This window comes from Cervus elaphus, chromosome 17, assembly GCF_910594005.1.
Source record: "Cervus elaphus chromosome 17, mCerEla1.1, whole genome shotgun sequence".
In the NCBI taxonomy this organism is placed as follows: Eukaryota; Metazoa; Chordata; class Mammalia; order Artiodactyla; family Cervidae; genus Cervus; species Cervus elaphus.
In genome coordinates, this window is record NC_057831.1 from 23,698,906 (window position 1) to 23,716,713 (window position 17,808).

The following is a 17,808-nucleotide window of genomic DNA, read 5'->3' on the forward strand; positions in this document are numbered from 1 at the left end:
GTCAATCCTAAAGCAAATCAGTCCTGAATATTCTTTGGAAGGACTGATGCTGAAGCTGAAGCTCTAATACTTTGGCCACCTGATGCAAAGAACTGACTCATTTGAAAAGACCCTGATGCTGGGAAAGATAGAAGGCAGGAGGAGAAGGGGATGAGATGATGAGACGGTTGGATGCCATCAGTGATTCAATGGACATGAGTTTGAGCAACCTCTGGGAAATAGTAAAGGACAGGGAAGCCTGGCATAGTGGAGTCCATGGGGTCACAAAGGATTGGACACGGCTGAGCAACTGAACAACAAGAGCACTCCTCTTCAGGTTTTTGGAACAATTTGAGTAGGATAGGTATAAGTTTTTCTTTGTTTATTTGGTAGAATATCGCAGTAAAGCTGTCTGGCGCTGGACTTTTGTTTGGAGGGATGGTTTTTTGGTTTTGTTTTCTTTTTTAAATGACAGATTGTTTCACTTCTAGTTATCAGTGTGTTCAGATTATTTGTTTCTTCTTGACTCGGTTTTGGCAGGCTGTAAGTTTCTAGAAACTTGTCCATTTCTTCTAGGTTGTTCAATTTATTGGCATATAATGATTGTTGGAGTCAAAGCCCTGAGGGTTGGTTCCCTCAGGTTCCCCTGGCCTTGCGTGTGTGACCTGCCCTAAAGATGGCTGCTGAAGCGAGGCCTGTGTGGTCACAGGGCACCCATGTGCCAGTTGTGTCGGCATCCATGGTCCTGCTTAAAGTCAACCCCAGGTCACATCTCCTCCTCTGTTGATTGTCCCAGGTCTAGCGCTAGGCTGTGGTGAGGGGTTGTTCCATCTACAGGAATGGGATTGAGGTGACTGCTGCTACCTGAGGCCTGCCCCTGTGGCAGACTTCTCCCCGGGCCTGTCTGCCCCGGGCCTAGTCCTAAGCCACGGTGTGAAGGGGGTGGAGCCGGGATGCTCTCTCTGGGAAACCACTCCTGCCTGCGCCTCCGGTCTGTCTGCCCACGATTCAGAGCTTAGCTGCTGCGTGTGCTTGTGGTGCTGCCCGGCGCCCTTGCTGATAACGTCTCTCGTGGCTGGACCCGTCACCCCGGGGTGCAGGCTGCCTCGGCGGTTCTACCTGGCTCACACTGCAGGCTCCCTAGCCTGTCTCTCTGTATCTAGATGCAATCTTTGCCCAGATCGCACACCAGGCTGTGGTATGGAGTGGGCAGGTCGTCTGACCCTTCACACTGGGACGTGTGGTGAGGTGGCAGCCTCCAGGCCAAGGCTGTCTCTGCCCTGGTCGTAAGCAGGTCTGCACGTGTATACATTCCTCACGAGTCAAGTCTAGGCTCCTCCAGCCCTTCTGTCTGTCTCAGCACATTTCCCGATGGGTGAGAGAGCTTATCTCCTCCGTGTAGGAACCTAGGACTGGGGTGCCCAGGTAGCGAGCCAACCCGCTCACTCCTCAGCGCAGTGGTCCACTCGTGTGCACCTTCTCCTTACAGATCTCTCCCAGGAGCACACGTCGTGGCCTGATGCTCTTTTCTGCCCTACCCAGTTACATGGAGATTTTTCTAGCAGCTTTGGTTGTAAAGGATTTCTTCGGCCAGTTCCCAGTTTTCTGTGAGTTCCACGTGTAGATGTATTTTTGATGTGTTTGTTGGGGGAGGTAAGCTCCAGGTCCCCCCGCTTCACCATCTTAATCTCCCTCCTCAAGGCAAATGTCTTTAAAAAAATTTTTTTTTTAAAAAGATAAGGGGAAGATATCAGAAATGAATGAATTATAAAGGAAGAGTAAATGAATGAATAGACATAAATATTTGCTGACAGTGGTTTATAAGAGGAGAGAAATGTGCTGGAATGTGTATACATACTGTTTCTCTAAGAGAATAGCTACATCCAAAATGTTCTTCCACAGTTCATGTGCAGCACTGAGGTTAGTCATTTCTACCATTTTAGTAGATTTATTTTGCCACACTTGCTGAAATAGAATTGCATGTACTTACTCTGGGCTTTGGATGTCTGAGAAGGCTCTTCTGTTAGTGGTTTTGCAAGTGTTAATGGAATGGGAAGACCAGGCTCAGGTCCTTCTGCTGTGTGGTTGCAGAGCACATTCCAGGGAGCAAGGTGGAGAGCGGTCAGCTCGTGGGATTCCATCTTCCCATTTTAGAGTGAAGAAAACAATAAAAATGGTAATTTTCTCAATCACACTCACTGTAACTCTTCTCGTTTTTTTTCTCTTACTTGACTTTGGAAAATGGGAAGATTTTGTTCTCTATTGGAATGAGAGTGTACTGGCCTTCAGGAGAAATAGATATATTTCCCAAGCATTCCTAAAGTGTGACACAGACTTGAGACAGAAGAATATTCTCTGAGACTATCTCTGGCTCTCAGATTTGAAACTTATCCTCCAACTTGGTAAGATTTAGGGAGAGAAACAAGTCAGCATTGTTTGTGTGGAAAATTCAATGCATTTCAAAATATTCCCGAGTCTCCCTTGACTGTGCACACAGTCTTATCATTTCAGTAAGAGCATAAATTTAAATGTGTTAGGCAGAAATGGCATTTTGTAACATTTTCAAGTGAAGAAAAGATAGCCTGTTTTCTAATTGACTTATTGGAAGGTACAAGAGTGATGTGGTACAAAACTATTAAAGTCACAGACCAAACCACTGTTAAGACACATTTATATTCTGACTGTAAAGACTGTTTAACTTAAGAATGTATCCACCCACCAGGCTCCTCTGTCCTTGGGGATTCTCCAGGCAAGAATACTGGAGTGGGTTGCCGTGCCCTCCACCAGTTCATTCATTTACCAAGACCTTATTAAGAAACACTGAGCAGGCATTGACCTCGTCCTCAGGGATACTGCAATGAAAAAAGCTGGAAAGTCTGTGCTGTCATGGACTGGCCTTGGAGGGGGAGACAGACGAGAAGCAAGTAAATAGATAAGGTCATTTCAGCTGGTGACAATTCCATTAAGGTTAACATGACTCTGATGAGGGAGCATGTTGGATAAGGCCATCTTGTTCAACACGTAAGGAAAGTTTTTTGAAAGTTTGTGATAATAGCATTGAAACTTATATATTACCGTATGAAAAACAGAAAGCCTGTGATATTTTGATGTATGACGCAGGGCACCCAAAGCTAGTGCTTTGCGACAACTTGAAGGGATGGGGTGGGGAGGGAGGGAGGGGGGGTTCCGGAGGGAGGGGGCATGTCTGCTTATGGCCGATTCGTATTGGCATGTGGCACAAACCATCAGAATATTGTAAAGTAATTATCCTCCAATTAAATAAAATTTTTTGAAAAAGGAAATTTAAGAAAAATGAAAAAATGTCAGTTGAGAAAGGAGTCTTACAAGATTGTCACTGTAATTAATGCACAAGGAGGAAAAAAACCACAGGACTAGGTGGTCCATTAGGCTGGTCTCTTAAGTTTGTGATCAATAAGCCGAAGGGAGCTTGCCTGTCATGACATCTCTGAGCCCTTGAATAGGGGCCAAACAGGGAACAGGCTTTGCAGAAATAAGGGCATCACCTCACTGTATCGTGTTTTATAACTGTCTCTCCTCTTTTTCTTTAGACCTGGGTTACTGAATCCTGCCATGGGGAAAAAAAAGTTTGCAACAGTGATGCAGCTGAATTCCTTAGGTCGGGTTTTGGTATTTGCAGAGGATTATTGAGCCCTAGCTTGTGCCGTGTTGTGCTGTGTATGCAGTGAGTGAGTACAAAGGATGACAACACCACCGAAGTGGCCTGGAGATCTGGGGAAATGGGATGTCGGGATCCTGGAAATGTCTGGTTGAAAGCTGCTACTCATTCCTGTCTCGCAATGTATGTGGGAACAACCCTCTTGTTCTTATTCTGTTATGGTTACTTGTTGGGGCTTTTGTAAAATTTACTGGATCCTTGGGAGACAGTTCACATGTTCCCTGTAGTTGGAGCAGACATTATTGGCGGGGCATTCTACAGCTACGTCCTCTTCCCTACTAATAGAGGTGGCTACATGTCCAGCCCCAGGGACTGAATCATAATTGGTTATACTAATCCTATTCTCCTTTGCCAGTGATTCACCTAGGGTTAGGCACGTGACTTAATTCTGGCAAATGAAGCATAAAGTGATACTTAGTGTGGGGCTTGGTGGGGGTTGGGGCGGGCAAGGTTTCCTGGCTGATAAGAAAGAGATCTGTGCAGGAACCCTCTGCTGTTGCTGAGACTGAGAAGCTGCTGGGTTAGGACCTGATACTTGGAGCTTCTGCAACCTTTTTGTGTCCTTGAGGAAATAATATTTTTAAAATTTTTATTTATTTATTGCTGGCTGCACTGGGTGTTTGTTGCTGTGCCCGGGCTTTCTCTAATTGTGGCAAGCAGGGGCTATTCTCTAGGTGTGGTATGTGGGCTTCTCATTATGGTGGCTTCTCTTGTTGCAGAGCATGGGCTCTAGGGTGTATGGGCTTCAGTAGTTGTGGTACATGGGCTTAGTGACCCTGCGGCATGTCAAATCCTCCAGGCCCAGGGACTGACCCCTGTCTCTCACATTGATAGGTGGACTCTCAACCTCTGGGCTACCAGGGAAGTCCAAATGAATACGGTTGACACAGGGGGAATGTCTGAGATGTTGAACTAGCCTTGTAATCATCTCACTCTGGTCTTATTAAAAAGAATAAGGCCTATTTGTTTAATCTAGTTGTAGTCAGGTATTCTAAGTTTTAAACAAAAGCATCCTAGTTGCTGCAACAGTTAAAGGTTATGGACTCTGAAATTACACATATGTATGTTTGAGTTCCAGATCTACTGGGCACTGTTTGACATTGCATATAAGTTACTGGGTCTTTCTGTACACGTGGGGTAATAATAATCATACTACTTGGGTTAATTGTGAGGGCTAAATGAGATGATGCATAGATACTGAGAGTACACAATAGCTAGTCAACAAATGTTTTTATCATTATCATTGCCTCTGTGTTTTAGTCATGAAAGAAAGCCTACGGAGGTGGGCAAAATGGGTATCTGCTCAGGCATTGGGAACAGCATCATTGAGGCGGGCAGCCCGAGGGAGTGAGGGGGCAGCAGTGGCACCTGGAAGAGAAGCGATGTGAATACCTTGATTCCTCCTCAGAACTGTCAGCTCATCACCCTGCCTGGTTATCTTGCAGGTACAATTGCAGAAAGTGTGGTTTGGGCCATGGCCAAGCTGTACATGGCCAGCAGATGCTTTTGCAGGCCCAAGCAATGTTTTTCACAAAGTTGAATTACTAAATTAAAAAAGACAATATTCCATGTAAAATGTAGATCTCTGATCTTACTATGATATTTTTTTAAAAAAACAAAGCCCCTGTTTGTTGAATCCACTTGTAGTCACGTGTTCTGATTTTATCATCAAAAGCATTCTTGTGGACAAAGGCGGGCTTGGGGGTGAGGCGTAGGTGGGCCTATGGACAGGGCAGTATGGGCTCTTGCTCTGAAGTTAAACCTGCAGTATGCGAGTTTGGCTCTAACATGTACTGAACTTGGACAGATCACTTAACTTCTAAAACTCAGTCTCCTCATCTTTAAGATGAGGTTAGCAGTAGTTACTGTTTTATAGAGTTGTGATGATTACAAAAAATAAAGGATGTACAATGCCTAGGATGGGTGAGTCATAAATGCTGGCTTCAGACAATTATTCCTCAAAGAATAGGGTTGGTTGTGGCTGGAATGATCAGGCCTTGGGGACAAAAGAAAAAGAACAGTTTAAGTCTTCTCTACCAAGGGAAAGTAATCATCAGACTTCTGTGACCCAAGCTGGAGGAGAAATACTCAGGCAGTAAGCCGAAGAAGTTTCTAAATTTCCTTCTTTTGGTAAGCCTCTTTCCAGTTTTATTGACGCAAAAAAGTTGAGTAGCAGGAGGCGTGCCAACTGTTGGGTGATCATGCAAAGTTCTGTTTCTTCCAGCAGAGGCCTCTTGTGCACAGGAAATGAGGCTGGTGGCTGCTGGAGGGGGACCCTGGGTCAGGACACTGGTTTCCTGGAGGCATCCCCAGAGGAAGGCAGGGAGGGCAGACTAAGGAAGGGCCTGTGGCCCTCTGCCCTCACCCCGTCCCCTGTCCAGGCTTCACAGAACCGGCTGTCCGTGCCCTGGAATGCTGGAGGCTTTGCTGAAAGAGAGAGAGGAGGGAGGGAGGGAGAGAGACCGAAAGAAGGATGGATAGAGAGATAAAGCGGGGAGGAGGGAGGGATCGCAGGAGGAAAGAACAGAGCAGCTTTGTTGAAGCTCCTTCGACTCCAGGGCTCAGAGGCCGGGCATCCAAGAGGCTGATCTCCAGGGTCAGACCTGCAGAGTGACCCTTTCTGCTGTTTTTCAGTCTATTTCATTTCCCTTCGTTGTTGCTACCTTGGCAAACTGGTGGCATCTCAATGATTTTTCACCGTACTTCAATGGCTATGGATCTATGGAAACTTGGCACAAAGCCCCCAGAGTAGCTGGTTGATGGGGGCGAAGTCAGATGAGCTTTTAAACGGCACAGTAGCAGAGAGTGATGAGGACTGAAACTGCACGTTATAGCATGATTTGAAGAAATCTGGTGATGGAGGGAGCAAGGGCAGGTCTTCCCTGGTCCAGCACAGCTGCTTCTGTTGAAGGGGGGTGGACGTGTGGGCGTGTGTGACTTCCTGCCCACATTTCCTTTCTTTGTTAATTTTTATTGGAGTATAGTTGATTTACAATGTTGTATTAGTTTCAGATGTACCACACATTCTTCCTTGAAGTTTTAAACCTGGAGTCTCTTTGCCTTTCAGAACCACAATGGCCCCCAGCACGTTTGCTGTGTGCCTGTGTGGATCATCATTCAAGATGTGCTTTTGGCAAGGCAGGAAAACAGTCAGGGCCAAGTGGTGGCTTTGACCTTCCCAGAACAAAACTGGGAAGGAGAAGACAGTCAAGGGCTGCGTTGGCATTGGGCTGACTTGCCCAGTGGTCCATGAACATATGTACATCCCCAGCATGTACATCCCCACCAGTGGCAACGGTAACGTGCCCACTGATGCTGGGGCCCAGGTGGTGATGGGGGGTGGGATGCAGGGGCTGGGGCTTAGGAAGGAGATGAGGATGTTTCTTCTGGGTTAAGATGAGCGCTTCCTCAGTGTCTCCCCCAGCCCCAGTGCTAACAGGTGAACCTAGAAAACCAATGGTCTGCAACGCGTAGCCTTGGGAATTGGTGTTGAAAGGCAGCTGCAGCCAGGATTATAGGAAGGAGGTGCTATCACATTGTAGGGATTTTAAAAAGATGGCGATTTGGATAATTTACTTAGGTGATCTTTAAGATATTGTCTAGCCTTGAGAAAATAAAAGAATTTTAGTTACATCATCTTTTGACTCCATGCCTCCCTAAATCCATTACCTGGGGAAGGGGGAAGCACAGTTCAGAAAGAAAGTTCCCCCAAAACTCACAACATGAGAAAGATATGCAGCCCAGGGACCTCACATCAATGAATAATTCATATTTAAGCAGTTTAGCCTATTATTATGGGGAGAATAAAATCATGTGAACATTTAATCAACATATCTTTTTAGTGGTACTCTGGGTTCATTTTGCATGTTGGCTGGGGTATGACGTTGTGATTCCATTGTTTTTGTATGGATTTGTAAGTACTTTTTTCTTTCTTTTTTAAATATAGAACTTCAAAGGACTTCAGACTCAGACATGACTAAAGAATAACCTGTGGAATTAGATATACCTGGATTTGAATTTGGGGTGAGTAGTTCAGATTATCTGTTTCCTCATTGTAAAATTGGGGTTAAATATGAACCCATAGGGATGGCTTGAGAATTATGACTAGAATTCATTACAGCAAAGGGGCCGACATGTCACAGATGCTCAGATCTGCCTGTCTCCTTTGTCTCTTTATTCTGGCTAAGATGCAGAGGGTGGGTTTGTGGGGGCTGTTGTCCATGGTGGTCCAGGAATAGCTTCACCACATCCAACTACCACAGGGGACTTGGGCGGGTGAACAGGCAGCAGCCTGGCTTCCTGCTGCCAAAAGACAAAGACTGCAGATCCTGAAAAAATCTGGGTTGTGCTTGCAGAGTGTAGAAGACTCAGAAGATGACGAAGCCTCTAAGGAAGCTATTTTTGAATGGCTTCCTGCTGAGAGACAGGCTTTTGGGAAGGTTTATTTCAGGCCCATTGTAGCTCCCCACCTGTCTCCTGCATTCCTTCTGCTGTTTATCCCCATCTGCCGGGCCAGAATGAAAGACACTCCTTCCTCAGAGGCACAGACAGCATTGGTGGCCTTTTGTCTGAGCACACACGCACACTCAGGACACCACTGTGATTTGGGAGAAGAGAAAGGAACAGAAGCGAAATAGGCTTCTTCTTAAAGAAGGGAAATGCTATTTTCATTTCCGGCGTGTGTTTCTTTGTTGTTCCTCCTGGAGTCAGCTTCTCTTTAACATGACCTCCTGGTATGGGAATTGTTGGGACAGTAACAAGCACCTCACACCTAAGGCTTAAAACATCAGCTTGTTGCTTCGTTTATTTGTAAATCTGCCGCCAGGGCTGGACTCTTCCGGGGCAGCATCGGCTAAGGCAGAGTGAAGGCCCCATAGGTGTGACTCTGGCTCCTGCTGCGGTTGCTCAGTTGTTTGAATCAACAAAGTTTGACTCTTTGTGACCCCATGGACTGCAGCATGCCAGGCTTCCCTGTCCTTTGCTCAAACTCTTGTCCACTGAGTCGGTGATGCCATCCAACCTTCTCATCCTGTCACCCCCTTCTCCTCCTGCCCTCAGTCTTTCCCAGCGTCAGGGTCTTTTCCAATGAGTCGTCGGCTCTTCGCATTAGGTGGCCCAAGTATTGGAACTTCAGCTTCAGCATCGGTCCTTCCAGTGAATATTCAGGGTTGATTGACGGCTGGGATCCTCTCAGAGCTTCACTCCAGCACATGTCTGCCATTTCTGTTGGTTGAACACCCGCAGATGGTGTCTCCACATGGCCACTTGGCTCCTTCAGAGCATGTATGCTAACTGGCTTCCAACAGGACAAGCTCTACCCGAGGGACTGGGCAGAAGTTGAATTGCATTTTCTTACCTAACCTCAGGAGTCACTCACCATCACTTCTGCTCTTGTCACAGGACTGGCTAGATGTGCAGGGAAGGAACATTGGCCTCGCCCCTCAGAACAAAGGCCTCGCCTCTCAGGAGTGTTAGCATGATACGGTAAAACTGGTGACCTTGTCATGGCCACCTGGAAAAGAACTGTTTGTCACAGGGGCACGGAACTGGGCGAGGAGTGGAGGCATATGCTTGCTGTTGGAGAGTTAAGGAGACTCAGAGCTATTTTTATTTTAGAAATATAACTTTAAAAAACTGGAATATAGGCATAGCTCATTTGATTGCACTTTACTGTGCTTTGCTTATATTGCTTTTTTTTTTTTTTTTTAACAAACTGAAGGCTTGTGGCAGCCCTGTGTTGAGCAAGTCTATCAAGTGCCATTTTTACAACAGTATTTGTTCACTTCATGTCTCTGTCACAGTTTGGTCATTCTTGAAATATTGTGAACTTTTTCATTATTATTACATTTGGTATGGTAATCTGTAATCAGTGATCTTCGATGTTACTGCTGTAATTGTTTTGAAGTGTCACAAACCACGTCCTTACAGGTCGGTGGTGGTGGTGCTGGTTAGTCGCTCAGTTGTGTCTGACTCTTTGCGACCCCATGCACTATAGCCCATGGGAAGAATGCTGGAGTGGGTTGCCATTCCCTTCTCCAGGGGATCTTCCCCACCCAGGGATCAAACCTGGGCCTCCTGCTTTGCATGCGAGCCGTACAAGTTGGTCAACTTTGATAAATGGTGTGTGTGCGCCGACTGCTCCGCCCAACGGCCATTCCCTGTCTCTCTCCCTCTTCTAGGGCCTCTCTATTCCCTGGGACACAACAATATTGAAATCAGGCCCATTAAGAACCCTTTAGTGGCCTGTAAGTGTTTAAGTGAAAAGTTACGCCTCTCCCTTTAAATCAAAAGCTAGAAATGATCAAACTTAGGAAGGCACACCAAAAGTCAAGGTAGTCCGAAAGGTAGGCCTTTCGCACCAGCTACCCAAATTGTGAATGCAAAGGGAAGGGTCTTGAAGGAAAATGAAAAGTGCTACTCCAGCGAACACCCAAATGATAAGAGAGTGAAAAGAACCTTATTAAGGATGTGGAGAAAGTTGTAGTGGTCTGGACAGATGAGCAAATCAGCCACAACATTCCCTTCAGCCAGAGTCTGTTCCAGAGCGAGGCCCTAACTCTCTTCAATTCTGTAAAGACGAGAGAGGTGCGGCAGGCTGCAGAAGAGAAGTCTGGAGCCAGCAGAGGTTGGTTCACGAGGCTGAAGAAAAGACGCATCTCCATGGCATAAAAGTGCACGGTGAGACAGCAAGGGCCACAGAAGCTGCAGCAGGTCATCCAGCAGATCTGAGAGCCAGAAGGTACAAGGTAAATTCGTGCTGGAAGGCTTCCTGTCGCAAAGGCTCTGTTGTGCTAATGTCTCAGTGCTTCATCACAAGAGGCATGGGGAACACACAGAGGCCTGAAGAACAGCGCCTGAGGTGGAGGAAGATGAGGTGATATGGCCTACATAAAACGAGCCTAGCAAGGATTTGACAGACTGAAAGCTTTCATCTCCAGTTGAAACACTTTTGATAATTTCTGTTGTTGTTGTTCATTTCTGGATCAAAAACTTGATTCTAGAGCGAGCTGTGAATCTGAAAACCAGGCTGTGGAGTGATCCTGTGATTATAAAGAATCATCTTAGAAAAGTATTTATAGAGATCAAACAAGATGAGGTCATTAATTTGCTTTTCCTTTTATTATAAAAGTAAAATAAAAAATAGCATTTATAAATCCAACATTTTTTCCTTTAAAAGTATTTGATCTAAAAAAACATATTTACAATAGCAAAATGCAGAAAAGGGAGGAAATACCATTTTCAGCATTGATTGTAATCATGTTTAAATATTGACATGTACATGTTCCTTCCTCAAATCACATTAGAAAAAGCATTGAGCTTTTTTTTTTCCTTTTTCTTGCCACCTGGTTTGTAGAATCTTATCAATAGTTCCCCAAGAAGGGATGGAACCCGTGCCCCCTGCAGTGGAAGCTCCAGGTACTAACCACTGAGCCCCCAGGGAAGTTCTCAAAGACTCAGGGAAATGAGTCTTTGAAAATCATACAAAGTCAGTCTCATTTTAAAACATCCCTTTCCATAATCCTTGATCTGAGTGCACAGCTGTGCTGTGGACAGCCAGAAGGAAGGCCAGGTGGGGGTGTGACAACTTGTAATGAGAGCGGGCAAGCAGCAGAGGGACAGCAGCAATGACGACAGAAAGCAGCTGGTAAAGCTCAACAAGCTACCGCGCTCCCAGCGGGGCACCAGCCCAGCCGCAGGCTGTGACTGTGGATACTATCGTCAACTAAAACTCATCTCAGAACCAAAGAAGAAGTCCACGTTTAAAAGGCCTGGAACTACACCCAGAGTGAGCCAGGCGGGCCTGTGTTCCTCGGAGCACCCTTGAGTGCAGCTCCTTCCTCCGGGCGACACGGTGGAGCTTCCGAGCTTTGGTGTCCTCGGTATCGGAAACTGCCAGCGGGCTAAATTTTGCCTTCTATAGGTCCTTCCTGCCCGTAGTCATGGGGCACTTTGTTAAGAGTTAGCAAGGAGGTGCCGCTGGTCAGAGACTCCGTGAAGCTGAGTTTGCGGAAGGAGGTCTCTACACCACTGTCACAGATGCTGTCGTCCCGGGGCTCGTCTGCGGAGAGAAAGCACGGGTCACGGGGCTGCACCCCGACATGGCCAGGCCTGGCTGCAGGGTGCCCCCACCCCGCGGGGCTGCTGTGCGTCAGGCGGGCTCGCGGGCGGCGTCTGCCGGCGGCCTCCGCTCATCCCCGCAGCCCACACAGTGGGGTGGGGACAGAAAACACCAGACTTAGCCAAGTGTTTTCGCCTCTCCTTCTTACAGTCTAGCCTTGTGTTTGTCAGAATCCTTTCTGAATTCTCTTGACTCAAAGTGTACTTTTTTTCTTAGAAATCAGGCGTATTTTTCCACCCACTCCCTATTGTATAGCAGAGGAAATTGCTGAATGTAAGCAAAATAAATTGGTGACAGAAGTAGGAACTAAAAATGAGCTCTTTGGGCTACACATGCTATTCAACACCATATACTGCCTCAAGAACATTTTGGTAGCAAAAAAAAAAGTGAAAATGCGTTTCTACTAGGCAGTTAGGTCTGATTTTCCTTTGAGAAGTGTCTCTAGGGAGCTGAAGAGTGTGAATGATTTCCCGTAGGGAGAGAGGGACCAAGGAAAACAGAAGTCTACCATACCCGTGTCAGAGAGCTCTTTCTTGTGTGTTAAATTCCAGTGCTGAAATAGTAAGACCTTCATGGCAGTGAGATGGCTATGGTTACTGATGGATTTATTCAACCGATCAGTCTTTATGGGTTTCTGTTATGTGCTAGGAACTGTGAGGTATTTTAAAAATAACTGTAAAATGAGGGCTTGTTGCTTTTTAAAATAGAAGTATTTACCTACTTCTTAGTGTGGAAGGAGCATCAGGTCATGAGATAGGAGATGAGGGTGGTTTTCTGGGGGTACCCTGTTCTCTTCGAGAGTGTGTGTAACACCTGTCCTCACTCCCCTAGGACGGCCACTCCGACAAGAAGACACTGGTGTTGAAATGGATGGCAAGAAGGAGCCCGCCAAGCAAGGACCTGTGCGGGGAAGGGGAAGAGAAGGCTCCCAGGCCCTGGGCCTGGATCAGTGTAGCGAGCTGGGGGAGCAGAAGGAACATAGGGCAGGGGGTGGGAGGGGGCGTGTGAACGCCATGTAGGAAAGAGAACAGACAAGCCCCTGCCGCCTTCGCCTGCAACAGTGCTGGGCAGGCAGGATGCACTCAGGGGAGACGGGCTGAAGGGATGCATGAACCGGAGGACATAGAACCAGAGCAACGTCATTTTTAAAGAGAATCATGCTCCCTGTGTGTAGAGAATGGACTGAAGGTGGTGACAGAGTGACAGACTGGAAACTTGGAGACCAACTGGGAGCTGCTGCAGGAATGGAGGTAAGAAATGGGGGTGGGTGTCGAGGGTGGTGGTCAGAGAGAGGAGGAGGCTGGAGGGAATGCTGTGAGGTGCTGGGACCAGGGAGGGTTCACGGCGTCGTGACCTCCTGGAGCACTGCCTTGCTCACAAGCGCTGTGGCAGTGCTGAGTCTGCGCATGAGGGGGTCCCAGTCCTGTGCCGTGAGGAGGGGGCTCTGGAGGCTGAGACCAGGTGGGGGTGGGCATGCCGTGGAGAAGTCCAGGGGGAAGGGGCCTGAAGCAGGAGGTGCGGGTCACCTGTGCCCTGGGGGCCGCTGAGGAGGGTGATGAGCAGATCTGAGCGGACACTGGGCCTCGTGGCGAGAGGAGTCCTGGCGCAGGGGCTGACCACACAGGGTCAAGGAAGGACGTCATGAGGGGTGAGGAATAGCTACAGGCTTCTAGGAGGCTTGGCTGAATCAGAGAAGTTGGGCTGCAGCTAAAGGGGGTGGGGGATCAAGGGAATGTTTGTTTTCTGTTATTTTGAAAAGATGAGGGGAACCACACTCTGCTTGCCGGGGGATCCAGTCGGGAAGGGAGAAAAGGCTGACCCGTGAGAGGCGAGAATCAGAGGAGCGTCTCTGACCGGTGAGAGGTGGGCTGGGGGGTTTGTTGGTGCAGAATGAGGGTTCCAGCTCTTTCTATGTTCTCAGCGCAATGAGGCGAGGACATTGGGTGAGAGTAAGGGGCAGGAAGGGGGTGCTGGCGGTTTCGGAGGAGAAGCCGAGACGGAGGTTTTGGGAGATGGAGGACTCGTGCTTACGTGTCTAGGCGGGCTGACAGGTCAGCGTTGTGGAGGCTGGCGGGGAGAGGCGGCAGGACTGAGAGGACCCCTGCAGGGAGGAGGCTGAGCAGCTGATGGGAACGTCGGGGCGTCAGCCCACAGTCAGGCGCTTAGTCCTGGTTCCACAGACATTGGTCTGCTCACCCCTCTCATAAATTTAAGCAGTGAGAGCAATCGGGCTTACCCTCACCACCCGGATCGTGTTGCCTTTGCTGTCTGTTGCGGACCTCAGTAACGCGCGTGCCAAGGTGCCTGTGCTGGGGACAGCCCCGCCCTGAGCAGTAGCGGCGGGAGGGGAGGATAACGGCACCTGGGGTCCGAGAGGGACACGGATGCAGGGACCGTGTGTTCAGGGGTGACGGTGGGGAGGACAGGCCACAGCCCCGGAGACTGGAGGCATGTCTCAGCTGCTTTTTGTCTGTTTTTCCATACCTATCTGTGGCCTTTTGGAGGCGGGGGCGAACGGCAGCGAATGGGCTTGGGAGGCGGTCTTGGCCGGGCTGGTGTCTGTGCTGCAGAAGGCTGCCTGGATCACGTCAATGGCCTCGGTGTAGCCCATCTGTCTCAGGGCCTCCACCAGCTCCCTTATGGTGCCCCCGGAGACCTGAGAAATGAAGGAAGAGTGTGCTTCTGTGTTCCAGCCTGTGCAGGAAATAAGCAGGCTGTAAACTCGACACCACACCCCGTCCCCCTGCCAGGCTGCCTCCTCCACCGAGACGGCCAGGGGGCATGGAAGGTCTGGTGGAGAGCCTTTCAAAAAAAGCAGGGAGCCTCAACATCGTCTTTGAATCAGGTTTCCTGTTTCAGCTCAGAGATCACTCAGGAAGTCACAGAGAAGCAGAGAGACTGCCGAGGCAGTGAAGCTCTATAGTGAAACCTACACAGGCGTCCTGAAGCTCTGAAGACCACTGAGAGATGAGCAATGATGGAATTTTCAATAGAAAGAAACTTCGCCCCATGGTTTTTCGGCATTTATTTTAGAAATTAAAAGCATCACCAGGTAACGGCTCTGCTGGGAGTGACCTCACAGCTGCTTATGGGATGTGCTCACATGAGACCAAGGCCTGTGCTGGGGTAGAGGAGAGCACGAATGTGGAGCACAGTCTCCTGTTCAGGAGATCTGCGTTCTGTGACCATCCTGACCCTCCAAGTAGCATTTCTGCAGCACACCTCAAAGTATCTGAATACAACCAAGGTGGGCTTCCTCCTGGCCTGGGTCACCCTCCCAGGACATGGGGAGTGACTAAGATTTCGCTGCTCAGAGTTAAGGGGGAGGGGAGGGACTGTGCTCTGGCCGGTAATGTTAACACAGTCAGATAAACACAGCCAAGGGGGGTCGCAAAGAGTTGGACATGACTTAGCGACTGAACTACAATGACAACGTAAGATGACACATTACCTCGTAGTTGTCCATGAGGGTTTTGGAAGGCGCGGGACTCAGCCGGAAGGCGTTGTTCAGTATCCCCAGACCTAATTTCTGTGCCAGAGTAGCCCAGTTTTTGTCTGGATCAGGAATTTCTAGCAACTTGTAGAGCTGCAGCTTTGCATCTTCAGTCAGCTGTTTCATGTCTCCTAAAGGAGATAAAGAAGAAACATGACCATCCTGACTGATCAGAGACTCTCCAGAGGGACCGGTCACTGCCACACGGCTCGGCCTCCCACCCCGGGGAAGCAGTCGCGCTCTTGCACCAGAGAGTCAGCAGCCACCCAGGTGAGTAAGAACAGCCCACGCTGTGGTAGATCATAGCTGGACCTTCTCCGTGGCAGGACCCCCCTGCTCCTGAGAGAAGCCCCTGCCTTTCGCAGCAGAGTCTGGGTAACGCCGGCTCTCCCTCAGCCCCTTTCAGGGTCAGGATGGAGGTGACACTGGCTCGGGGCACCTGGTTCTCCCACAGCTTACCTTGTGCCAGCAAATCATCAGATGTAAACTCTGGCTCATAGGGTTTCCCATTTAATATGTCAAATACCTGTTGGGAAGAAAAATGTGGGGATGTTACAGGGTCCACCAGAGAAATCTGCTGCTTTGTGGTAAGGAACTCAGCCTGTCCTTCTCAGGAGGCGCTCGTACCCCTAAGGTGGAGTGGGAAGAGAAGTCAGTACCCTGGCCTGCAGACGTGGCTGCCCTCTGGGGCTCTGGGCCCAGGAGGCTGTGCCCCACAAGCACTGTCTGAGCCACATAGCAAGACCCCACCCAGCCTCACAGAGAGCCAGGCCACACCCCTTCTGAGGGACAAAGTGGTCCAGGCCACCCAGGCAGCCACGTGCTGGTCCGAGTCGACGGTAAATGACGTTTCCCTGAGAGTTAGGGCAGGGACTGAACCCACGCCATGCTGTGAAGCTGTGCCCCCTGGCAAAAAGGCTCATGAGAATGAGTTTTTTGAGCTTGCTCACACTGAGGTGTACAAATGCTCACAAGGCTTGAGGATAGCCTCTTGGCACCATCCACCTTTTAACTGAGGGGCCAAAAAAGTCTTAGGATAAAAGAAAAGAAAACAGACAACTAATAGGAACCTGCTGTAAGGACAGGGAAACGTAGTCAATACTTTGTAATGACCCATGTGGGGAAAGAATCTAAAAAAGAGTGGGCATACGTGTAACAGATTCAGTTTGCTGAAACTAACAACACTGTATATCAGCTATACCCCCAATAAAAGTTAAAGGAAAAAGAAACTCCCATAGCTATGGGGGCTTTTCTGCATTCTCTGCAGTGGTTTCTGGCTGACCTGGGTGAGGACCCCATGGGGTCACCGAGTGGCTTATTTTTGCGTTCTGTGGTGAGGCTTCTGGGAAAACCAGGCGCTCAAGGTAGAGTGCCATGTGGTCTCTGCCAGGGTCACACAGCTCTCAGCTCAGCCTCACAAGGGCCCCGAGCAGCGCCTGCCCCTCGGGAGTTTAGTTAGTTGGGCTGGAGCTGTGTGCTGCCCACCTCCTCCTGTGGCTCCCCCTCCCTGGGCCCGAGGACCTGGTAACCGCTTTCACCTTCAGCTCTTGGGTCAGCAGAGTTCTGAGGAAGGCTTTAAGTCTGTTCTGTTTACACTGATGAAAATCCTCAGAAGAATCCCCTTTTCTTCTCAGGTTCAACAGTTACTTACTGAAGTTCAGGCAAACCATGGCATGTATCCTGGCTTCAGAAACTCAGATGGGAAGGATTCTGGTGTGAGTTCTAATGGGCAACACGCTTTGTGAATTCTGAGTTTCTCTCATCTCACTCTGATCTGATTAGGCATACGCTTTTATGTTCAGAACTCTGCTGACCTAGATCTTTAGCGGATAGGCTTTTCAAGATAAATACAGCTCGTGACAAGCAGCCTGTCTTTAAAAATACCAGGTGCGGGCTTTGGGGAGTAAAGACTGAGGAAGACCACTTGCCGCCTCAGAGGCAGCCAGCACGCTGGCGGAGCGGCGCTCACCTGCCAGCTGGTGGCCATGTCCAGAGGAGTGGTTCCCGGTACGACCCCTTCATCCTCTCCATCCTCATCCCAGGAGTCATCCAGCTCGTACAGAGGCTCGAAGTTCTCCACCAGGGGATCTGCTCCTGTGGGGCCAAGTCACATAGCAGTAGGTAAAACCCACATCTTCTCAGCTCCTAACTGCCTGGGGAGGTCAGATTCTATAAATATATAAAACACATTTCCACTGAAATATCTGCTTTTAAATTCTAATATATCTTGACTGCAAAGGTGACCAATGATACCTTTGTATAGCCAAGGACACTTTCAAAAACAAAGACTTAGACTGACTCTCACATTTGACTCTATAGGATGGTTGTCAGTGAGCGATGCACCTTTGACCTGACTCCTGCCTCAGGAGATGTAGGTTCGATCCTTGGGTCAGGAAGATCCCCTGGAGAAGGAAATGGCAACCCACTCCCGTTTTCTTGCCTGGGAAATCCCAGAGACAGAGGAGCCTGGTGGGCTCCAGTCCATGAGGTCCGAGTCGGGCATGACTTAGCGACTAAACA

The 17,808-nt window shown here is 48.8% G+C and overlaps 1 protein-coding gene and 2 long non-coding RNA genes across 4 annotated transcripts in view; 2 read left to right on the plus strand and 1 right to left on the minus strand.

Annotated features, from left to right (window-relative positions):
• The first annotated feature begins 4,164 nt into the window (after positions 1 to 4,164).
• Positions 4,165 to 12,745, plus strand: LOC122673270. The gene is made up of 3 exons (XR_006334650.1): positions 4,165 to 5,121; positions 7,623 to 7,699; positions 12,627 to 12,745. It is a non-coding gene; the product is annotated as an uncharacterized LOC122673270 (long non-coding RNA).
• Positions 10,769 to 17,808, minus strand: part of NFKB1 (nuclear factor kappa B subunit 1) — a 122,312-nt gene continuing 115,272 nt past the window's right edge. For both annotated transcript variants that reach the window (XM_043870898.1, XM_043870896.1), the window contains exons 20-24: positions 17,258 to 17,382; positions 15,748 to 15,814; positions 15,247 to 15,419; positions 14,280 to 14,451; positions 10,769 to 11,735 (exon numbers count right to left, since the gene is read on the minus strand). In XM_043870898.1, the coding sequence (XP_043726833.1) occupies positions 11,578 to 11,735; positions 14,280 to 14,451; positions 15,247 to 15,419; positions 15,748 to 15,814; positions 17,258 to 17,382 (695 nt within the window). In that variant the 3' untranslated portion in view covers positions 10,769 to 11,577. The remainder of the gene's footprint in view (positions 11,736 to 14,279; positions 14,452 to 15,246; positions 15,420 to 15,747; positions 15,815 to 17,257; positions 17,383 to 17,808) is intronic.
• Positions 12,963 to 15,741, plus strand: LOC122673269. Its single transcript, XR_006334649.1, has 4 exons — positions 12,963 to 13,045; positions 13,555 to 13,651; positions 14,655 to 14,847; positions 15,426 to 15,741. It is a non-coding gene; the product is annotated as an uncharacterized LOC122673269 (long non-coding RNA).